The sequence below is a fragment of the Grammomys surdaster genome, unplaced genomic scaffold, assembly GCF_004785775.1.
Source record: "Grammomys surdaster isolate TR1022 unplaced genomic scaffold, NIH_TR_1.0 332785, whole genome shotgun sequence".
Classification (NCBI taxonomy): Eukaryota; Metazoa; Chordata; class Mammalia; order Rodentia; family Muridae; genus Grammomys; species Grammomys surdaster.
This window is the reverse complement of record NW_021627993.1, coordinates 324-9,866: the sequence shown is the minus strand read 5'-3', so window position 1 is coordinate 9,866 and position 9,543 is coordinate 324. Positions and strand designations below refer to the sequence as shown.

Genomic DNA, 9,543 nt, shown 5'->3' with positions numbered 1-9,543 from the left:
CCAAGACTGAACCTGCCTGGCATTGGCAGGTCTTGTCTGGATAGCCTATTATTGTCTGTCTCCTTTAAGTCTATGGGGCAGGGGGATTCTTTTTGTAGGTCATATCAAATTTCCTAAATCTAATTTATTCTATGTATGTGAGTCAAGACACGTAGCACCTTCGGTGCTAGGAAAGCAAGATTGGGGAGGGGAAGGAGTCTTTTCTTCCTTTAAGGGTTGGAGAGGGAGGACTTTTATGTTCCTTAGCTCATGCTACTGTAGGGAAGCACCATGAGGTTGGTGTGACCTGGAGGCTCACTTCCTGACACAGGGCTCTGCTCCGAGTATGGGCGATGGGATAAACTCTCAGTGGGACTGTTAAATATGGAATGATAGGAAGCTCTATTTTCATCTTTAATGAGGGCAGAACGAGAGGGAACGGGCTGAAAAAGAGGCTCATGAAGAAGTCAATTAAGATGTGCGTATTTAGTAGGTGGTAACAGGAGGGGCAGATATAAAAAAAAATCACTGTATGATTTCCATAGAGGAAACACCCCAGTCTGCTTGTGAATGAGAGAATTCAGGTATGGCCAAGATCAACCTTTGGAGTTTTTGGAAATTCCAATGGAAATGTGACAACCAACCATTCATCTCTTTCCTTCACAACTAATGATTCCACCCTCAGGACTAAGCTTCAGGTTCAGGTTTTTTTTTTTTAATAGATATATATTTATATTTATATATAAAATAGTCTTTTACAAAAAGACCCCACCAAACAAAAAATGAAAATAAACAACAACAACAACAAAAACCAATGATAACCAAAAAAATCAAACAGGAGCAGAGGTGGGGTTGAGGCAGAGGATAGGCCTCTGGCGCTGTCCTGAGAGCAGGGCTGGGTTTGAGCTGAGGAAAGAGTGGGAGGCTGAGGTACTCAGTCACCCTTCTGCTTGGGGGCCTGCACAGTCCCGTTGGCCAGGGCAGTGGGGCTGCTGGGGGATGAGGCATTTGGTATCTGGGAGGTGCTTCGAGGCTTGTGGGGGGGACGTAGGTAGGCGCTGAAAAGCTTGCCATACAGAGGGTCATGGAGGGAGAAGTTCTGGAACTGACCTGTTCAGGAAGAGTGGGAAATGGAAAAGTTATACCACCTGAGAGTGAGGAGAGGGCAATACCCCACCCTTCTCTTTTCTCAGAACCCAGCCTGCTAGTCCGTTTGCCTTCTCAAATACAGCTTGGTACTTCTTTGCTCACTTGCCGGGTTCCCACCCTCCTGGCCTCCTCTCAGAGGTTCTGGTCCCTGACACTGGCCACTAGCTCTCTTTATCAGCCAGCTCAGTGCTCAGAACGTATCCTGGTGCTGACAGTGCCTCCAGAGTCTGCATGGAGCAAAGAAGGCAGACTCACGGAGGGAGAGGCCCTGGCTGCATCCAGGCTGGCACAGCTCAGCATGCAAAGTCGTGGCAGCGGGGCGGGGCGAACCCAGCAACAGGTGCAGGATGGTGCTGAAGCCATCTTTGTACAGCAGGCGGTCAGATCCTTCTGCCTGCTCTTCTGCAAAGAGCTTGAGGGGTTGGAAGAGAGAGATGGGGGGGGGGAGATGCCTGTTAAGTTCTCTACTTCAGACAGTGCCTTGCATTGCCCAGGAAGTCGGCCTGATGAGCTCCTCTTTTCCCAAGACTGCTGCATGTAAGCCTTCTTGGATCTCTAGTATGTGTTCTTTTAGGACAAGTGTAAAACTGCTAGCTTCTGCCTTCTTGTTCCCAGGTAGGCTTTGGTGGGAGATTCTGGACATAGGGAAGGCCCTGAGTTTGCATTATCTAAGAGCTAACTGGGAACAGTACAAGATACTGCCGTTCTGGAATGGAGCTGTGGGGTAAAGCATCTCAACTGTCCTTCAAAGGTACCTCAAAGGCCAGGCGGGTCAGCTCCTCCAGGCTCCTGCCCCCATCCAGGGCTGCTAGTGCTAGGGCCACATTTCGGAAGTCCACCAAACCCTTGGCATCCTGGAAGGTGAAAAATCAGAGCAATGTGGGGACTGGACATCTTCCCCCTGGCCTCTGGCCTCTGTTCAGTAGGCTTAGAAACGATGCTTGTGAGCACTCTGCTCAGAACTCACCAGCACACTCCCCAGGACTCCTGGGAGTTCTCAGGCCATGTGCTTCCTTCCACTATCGCTTACTGCTATAAGCTATGCCAAGCCACGTGGTGACCACGCCCTCCCACAGAGATCTAGAAATGTCAAGGGATCCCCCAGGAATTCTGAAGTTACTGTCCATTCCGATATACCACAAGGGAAGAATCCTGGTTTCCAACCCAGACAAACTGGTTTTCCTTTGACTCAGACTATGTGGGAGAACTGGTCCAACAGATGTGGGGGCCACTGGCCTAACTTTTTTTTTTAATGATAAAAATCTAAGCAGGATAGGTGCTATGGCTACAGGGGACATGTTAGCTGAGATGGAGATGGCCTTCCTCAATTTAAGAAATGCACACAGCTCAAAACTTAAAATTTTTAATTACTTTAAAACTTTTAGAAGGGTCTAACTGTAACACCTAGGTTGGCCTTAAACTTATGATCCTTTGCCTCTGTTCCCCCTGAATGTTGAGGATCCAGAGACCCATAGCCTGTGTCCTATTAGCACAGAAAGGGCCCTGTGAGTGGTATAAAGAGGACCTGTCTAGTATAAAAACTTGAGTGTACTCTTAATACAAACAAAAACTAGAATTATAAGTTGACAGGATACTTGGGTCATATTTCTGGAAATACAGTTTGCCAAAAATAATCACTCGGACATCACCCCTGAATCTTGAGCTCCTTGGCTTGGAAGGCCGTCCATGTCACCCTGGGTTCTAGCCCATTACCTGCTGGAAGTAGCTGAAGGCACCAGCCACTGTCTGAGGATCCAAGAGCTGCAGCTGCTGGGCAAATGCCTCTTGGCTGATCATTCGACTCCGGCCTGGCTCTGCCCCCATGTCCACAAAGCCCGGGGACAGCCTACAACAAAATTGATGACAGCAGAGTTGACTCAGTTTCTTTTTGGATATGCCATACACAGCCTTACCCTGGCACTAGGCTCCTAGCGCATGATCAGATGCTGTCTCCTGAGCCCCTGTACTGAGGACCGAATGCAGCACAGTACTTCTTCCTGCCCTTGTTTCCCCTTTCTGGGACATCTTCACCTTCAAGGTAACTTACCCGGCCTTCTGTAGCACCTTTCCCAGCTCCCAGAGCCGTGGTTCCAATGCTACCTTCAGCTGGCCCACCACAATCACAGGTATGCTCCCTACAAATTCACATTCAGTGGCTGGAATGCCCAGGGCCCTTCAGAACAAAGAAGGATGGCGATTAAGAGGCGGCAGCAGAAGACATTTCTGAGGTTTCATTACACTCTGTTATATGGTCAGTTTCTTTTGCCTTTTTCTCTCCTTGGTCTCGCCTGTCTCTAAGCCCTTTCCCATTATCCCTTATCTTTGCCTCAAAACCTCCTGCATCTCCTTGTGGTTCCTCTGCTCATCAGAACTGCTCCAGGAAATACTTCATGGAACAGCAGGAAGTAACTTGTAATACTCACTGTGCCATGACTCTCTGGACATTGTTGGCATAAAGGGTGGGGTCCTTACTTTCCTCAGGGCTGGGCTGATAGACAGGGAGGAACTGAAACACAGACACAGCTCTCATCAGGACCTTGAAAGCAAGGCATGATTAACTACTCTGTTTTCCCCATCCCATGAAGGGGTTCATACCTCTACATCCACAATGCTGCAGGGCTGAGAAGCGGTGAGCCATAGAACTTTGAGTCTAAGGGGAGAGAGATGGGTGTTTGCCACTGTTTAACTATGAGCTGCTGCTCCTGAGCAAGGCAGTGGGACGTTCTCTCAGTGATATGAAGAATGGGGCCGGGCACTGGTGGCGCACGCCTGTAATTCCAGCACTTGGGAGGCAGAGGCAAGTGGATTTCTGAGTTCGAGGCCAGCCTGGTCTACACAGTGAGTTCCAGGACAGCCAGGGCTACACAGAGAAACCCTGTCTCGAAAAACAAAAAACAAAAACAAAAACAACAACAACAAAAAAAAAAAAAGGAAAAGAAAAATGGGATGCCTAGCTCCAGTTAGCCAGGTTGTGAGAAGGGCCAGAAAGGTGATGGACAAAAGCTGCAGGAAACACGCCAGGGAGGAATGGCAGCAGGCGAGGAGAAGTCTGGGTACTAAGGCAAAGGGAAGAGGCATTCCTAGTGGTATGGGCTCTCTAGAAGAGACCACTGAGTTGAGAACCAGCCCCCAACTCCACCCCCCCCCAAAACCTGTAAACATGAAACACAGGACAGTAAATAAGGAAATGTAATTACAGCAGGGGTGTCTTAGGTGGGAGGCTTAGAAACACTGCCAAGTAATATGGGGAGGTCAGAGGGCAGTTTCCTCTAGAGTTCCCTCAGTCCTACACCATAGGTCAGTCATCTCTTTTAGAGCTTGGACAAGAAGTGCTCTGGTGGACCCCATCCCCCAACCTAACCCCTATAACAATAGCACTCACACGCCAGGGCCCCTCCACGCCCAGCTGGTGGTGTCCTACAGGAAAAGCAGAAGGAACGGCAGAAGGTTACCCCTCTTTCTGGAAACTGGCCAGTCTGCTTTAGCAGACCCCAACCTCACCTCATGCTTCACCCCAGATGCGGATCTTTAACACAGCACCAGCAGTTTCCACTTATGTCCACTTGGGAGGGATTCATGCTCCCTGCTTCCACCCTTTCCTTCCACCGAGACTCACCAGACTGTTGGGGTATCGGATGAGGACAGGCTGCACGGGCACCCCTGCGATGAAGGCTCCTAAATCCCATTTCCACCCCCATCCCCCAAGGCAGAAGTTAGTACACAGAGGTAGCTACATGGCATGAGGGTCTTGGGACAAATCCTAAATGCTATGTGGCTTTGCTCTACTAAGAATGTCCCTCTAACTCACGTTGTCAGAGAGGTAGGAGGCTCCCTGTCACTGTTACCCTTTACCTCCCCCTCTACTTTGTGAGTTACCCTCCCCCCCCAAAGCTGGAGCTGCTTCTCCTCTTCCTCCCACAGCCTCACCGCCCACTATCGTTTTACTCACCTGGTTTGAACTTCAGCAGAGCCTTCTTGTTGGAACAGGTGCCTTCAGGAAAAAATAGTACCTGGGTGAAAAACAAAACAAAAACAGAAAACCCAAAGCACAGAGTGAAGTGGGGAGGAAGGAGCAACTGTCAGGCACAGGAGCAGAGCTTCAAGATCTTTACCCACCTGAGGCCACTTGCCTCCCGAGGTGGCCCGCCTTCTGACCTCCTCAACCACTCTGCGTCGAGAGGCTGGGTCATGCCGGGATACTAGGATGGCTTGATTGAATCGAAGAAGGGCTGGGTCGGGGAAGAGTAAAAGGAGGGGTCACTTGGTCCTCTGTCCCTGAGGCACTCATATCTCACAGCTTCAATTTCCTCAACAGTGGGAGATAGTGCAATAATCCACTTATTGCTACAATCTATTTACTGTAGACTGTCCTTTCTAGCACCTTGTCTCTGTCTCAGGCCGCAGCCCCAAGGGCCCTGAGATCAGTTGACAAACTGAATGGTGTTAATTTACATTCATCTGCCAACAGACAAGTACCCCTCCTGACTTTTCTCTCCACACTGGAAGCCAGTGTTTCCATTTCTGACTTTTTGGGGGCCCCGGGGTTGCCATTCCTCCCCCTGTACCCTCTTGAACTCTCTCACCTCCAATGACAGGCACAGAAAGGTTCTCGGCTCGGGACACAACCTTGGGCAGGTCACAGGGTAGCAGAACAATTGGGTCAAAGAAAGTTGAGTGGGGGGCAGCAACCAGGACAGGGGCTTCAAGGCGAGAGGCCCTTTGACCCCGAACTCGGATCCGAAGGAAGCCAAGCAGGAAAAATAGCAGGCGGCTCAGACCAAGAACCCCGTTGTGGCATACAGTCCTGCCAGGGTGAGGCTGGGAGTCAGTGGAAGAGGGAGTTCTGACTCTCAATCAACCACGTCCCCCATCCATCTGGGAAAGCAAGATACCCCTCTGTCCCCATCAAAACACGTTGGCCATAGAGCTGAAGTATTTTGGACATGTCACTTAGAAGTGGGGTCCTATGGACCACCTCTGAAAGTGCATGTACCAGTTCCAGACCCTGGTGTGTGTGTGTGTGTCTGTGCACTCGTGCTGTGGGTGGAGCAGAGCATCTAAGGGTGAGAAATGGTCTTAGGAGTTGGGTCCCACTTACTTCCTCCATCCTGTAATTGGTTCCTGAAGCTGCTCCTCAGTGAGACCTGCTACTTGGAGCCACGCGAAGGGCCAGAGGAGAAAGAGGACAATAAAAGCTAGAAGTACTCGGATTGGGGCCAGCAGTACCCCCAGGAGGCAGAACTGCAGAAGGGCAGGAGAAAATGTCCCTTAGGGCTGGGAAAGGCTCATTCCACAGCAACATCTCCTACAAGGTCTGATGGGGCAAACAGTTAACGTCCTGTAGGTGATAGCGTAGAGGCACAGGGAGTCAAGTGGGATGCTCGAGAGGCCTGGAGGACAAAGGCTCAATACCCCTAGGTGCCTTGTTTTCTCGATCTCAGGTGACCCTTTCCCCCTACAAAGGTTACTGTCATAAATGCATCTAGAATTCAGAATGGATGTGAGGATTTAATGAGCTGGGAGGTGGTGGCCCACACAGCACTCAGGAGTAGAGTCTGGTGGTTGTCTGTGAGTTCCTGGCCAGTCTGGTCTACAGAACAAGTTCTAGGACAGCCAGGACTACACAGAGAAACCCTATATCCACCTTCCCCCCGCAAAAAAAAAGAAAAATGAAAAGAGGATTTAATGAGAAAATGTAGGGAAGGTATCCAGCCCTGGGTTTGATGTAGGTTAGAGACAGTTTTCCCCACCATCCCATTCCATAAATAGCCCCTATGTCAAACAAACCCCGTGCAGGGCTTTCAACACTTTGGGCCCAAGGAGCAGATGGCTGGAAACACAGAGATCCACTTTTGCAAGCCTCAGGTCAATCAATCCCTAGCCTAGTACTGCAGAACAGCAATCCTTAGGTAACACTCAGCCCTATTCCGCAAGGAAAGGGTTGCCAAGTGCCAGGGTGACTCCAGAGGCGTCCTTAGGATTGAGCAGGTAAATAAACCTAGCCCCCGGGGGCTGGCCTCACGGGAGGTGATCACAACAGAAACCTTGGACACTTCCTCCCCACACCACCTCCTGGCTACCCCAGGGTGGTGCGTCCCTCTACTTCCTGTAGCCAACCCCCCTCCCAGCCTCCCTGCCCCCACCAGTAGGTGCTGCAGTGAGGGGGTGGGGGTGGCAGAAAGAGGAGGTGTTGGAAGGGCACAAGGACGCAGTCTCTGGGTCCAAACCGTTTAAGTCGAAGCCCCGATCGCTGAGCACGCCCCTGCCCCCACCCTGGGCTTTCCGTAGCCTCCAGCTCCATCCTAGCTCCTCAACCTCCGTAGGATGTAATCCGCATTCCCCAGTGTCCTCCATCTCTCCTATCCTTGGGTCCCCTTCAGTCCTCCCTCCTCTCCCTTTCGTTTCTTCCTCACTTGTGAGCCTGTCTATCGCCTGAGCTCGAGTCCTCACCAAGGCTCCTCGCCTACCCACCCCCAGCCTCCCCCACGTGCGCGCCCCCTAACTCCCTCCCCACAAGCTTCTTATCCGCCTCCTCTGGCATCCCCCTGCCCATCACAGCCAAGGCTCCTCACCACCGGGTCTCCCCATCCCAACCAGTCTTCCACACGTCCCCTGCCCACACCTTACCTTAACCCTCTGGAGGCCGGAGAGGTGTAACTCATGCACGAACGGGTTTGGGGACGCAGAGGACCCAGAGGTGGTATCGAGGGGGGCCCAGGCCCCAGGACTTCCCTGGCTCATGGTGGGAGAAGGTAGAGCGAGGGCCGCGGCCCCCACCCCGCTCCCGGCCCGGGCCCCGCTCCCGGTCCGGCTCTGCAGAGCAGCACAACTCGTGCGGCAGTGGCAGCGGCGGCGCTCTGGTCCCAGCCCCGCCTGGTGCCGGCCGAGGGGCGGAGAGCGGCGGCGCCGCCCGGGCCGCTCGCGTTGTCAGGGCGCCGGCCGCGGGGCGGGGCTTGCCGCTCTCCGGCGTCCCCACTCAGCTGCGTTCTCCACGGCTCCTCGCGCCATTCGGAGCGCGGCGCCCCGAGGACCTGGCTGCCGCTTTAGGAGGGTCTCGGGTTGGGAGCGGGGCAGAGAGATGGGCGCTCAGGCGAGTGCTCTGGTCACCTTCCGGATGCTGCGAACACCCTGCGAGCGCAGACGGGGTGGAGCCCCTTGTCGGGGCAGGTTGCTGAGGCCCACTGCTACGGAAAGAGGCTGGGCGCCCCTGTTCCCGCCGCTCCTCGGCCTCAATTTCCCCATCTCCGGGGCGGACTACCGCTTCTCTTCCCGGTCGGCGTGCCGCCATGGTGGAGCTCGCGCCCTCTCGCGGCCTTGCTGCGTGTCGCAGTTCTCGGCGTCCGCGCGTGCCGGGCTGCGCGGGCCACTGTCACCCGCGCGGTCACATCCCTCGATGCTTAGCGGGTGTACGTCCCCCAGTTCGGCAAAGCTCAGCTCGAGAGAAGTAGCAATCTCAGCTTCTTTACTGGTCTCCCTGTGGAATATGGAGGTCACCTAAATTCATGTCACCTGCAAACCCGTAATGCCCTAAAAACACACTGTAAAACAGCCTAAGTGATGGAGCGCCGGGAAATTGAGTGCACTTTGAAACCCATAGCTACTAACATTATCAAATATATAGTGCACAGGGGAGGAGGTAGGAGTCATTGTTTATGAAAATAAGCTAGGTTCAATTCACCTTGTCTTCCCTCTGCCTGCAGGAAGGTAAAAATTGAATGGGTGTTAAAGCAAGAAAATGAGGAGAAAGAAGTCAGAACTAAGGATGTTTGCCCCCGAAATGCCTTCTTGAGTTCTGTGTTAACAAGGGATATTTTCGGAGACCAGGATGAGGGTGATGAGGGCGTGTAGGTCATAGGACAATTTGCAGGGATGTTCTCTTTTTCCACTTTCTGGGTGTCAAGATTCAAACTCAGGTCATCAGACTTGGTGGCAGTGGAAAGCAACTTTATGGGATGGGTCATCCTACAAACCTGATTTGAGAATTCTAAGAAATAAAGTTCAGGAGCTAGGAGTGGGAGAAAGAGAACATTGAGAGGGGGATTAGGTAGGAACCAGAAGTCATTCCGGTCTAGATTCTGCCTCAGTCCCCTGGAACTTTATCACACCACAAGAAAAGGAGCAGCTGACAGTGTCAGGGAAATAAAAAGTAGAGCATCCTAGTTAAGATTTACATCTGAAAGTTTGTGTGTGGCTCCCCTCCACCTCCATCTGTTGAAGTCCTCTTCCCCAGGTGATGGTTACTTGGTTAGACCTTTGGGAAATGTGTTGTCTTGTTGTGGCCAAGTACCTGACAGAAGCAGTTTAAGAATGGAAGGGTTGTGACTCACTGTGAGGGTTACAGCCCATCCCACCAGGGAAGGCAGGGAGCGGGAGTGTGAGGCAGCTGGTCACACTGAAGCTCAGAGGAGGGAATGC

At 52.3% G+C, this 9,543-nt stretch overlaps 1 protein-coding gene across 1 annotated transcript; it reads right to left on the bottom strand.

The window, feature by feature from the left end:
* Positions 1-364: 364 nt before the first annotated feature.
* LOC114616649 (lysophospholipid acyltransferase LPCAT4) lies at positions 365-8,349 on the bottom strand. The gene is made up of 14 exons (XM_028762080.1): positions 7,756-8,349; positions 6,227-6,369; positions 5,712-5,932; positions 5,245-5,357; positions 5,078-5,138; positions 4,745-4,803; positions 4,511-4,545; positions 3,724-3,778; positions 3,552-3,634; positions 3,176-3,301; positions 2,842-2,974; positions 1,884-1,982; positions 1,384-1,540; positions 365-1,089 (listed from the first exon to the last, which is right to left on the bottom strand). Exons 1-14 carry the CDS (start codon positions 7,867-7,869, stop codon positions 914-916), a joined length of 1,575 nt encoding a protein of 524 aa, XP_028617913.1. The 5' UTR covers positions 7,870-8,349; the 3' UTR covers positions 365-913.
* Between the last annotated feature and the right edge of the window lie 1,194 nt (positions 8,350-9,543).

What these genes read in the sequence shown, in the direction of transcription:
- LOC114616649 (XM_028762080.1), bottom strand. Translation starts at nt 7,869, where the DNA reads ATGAGCCAGGGAAGTCCTGGGGCCTGGGCCCCCCTCGATACCACCTCT. An exon ending in CCTTCAGCTACTTCCAGCAG is followed by an intron (nt 1,983 to 2,841) that starts GTAATGGGCTAG and finishes TTCACCTTCCAG; the next exon opens with GATGCCAAGGGTTTGGTGGA. An exon ending in TGACCCGCCTGGCCTTTGAG is followed by an intron (nt 1,541 to 1,883) that starts GTACCTTTGAAG and finishes CAACCCCTCAAG; the next exon opens with CTCTTTGCAGAAGAGCAGGC.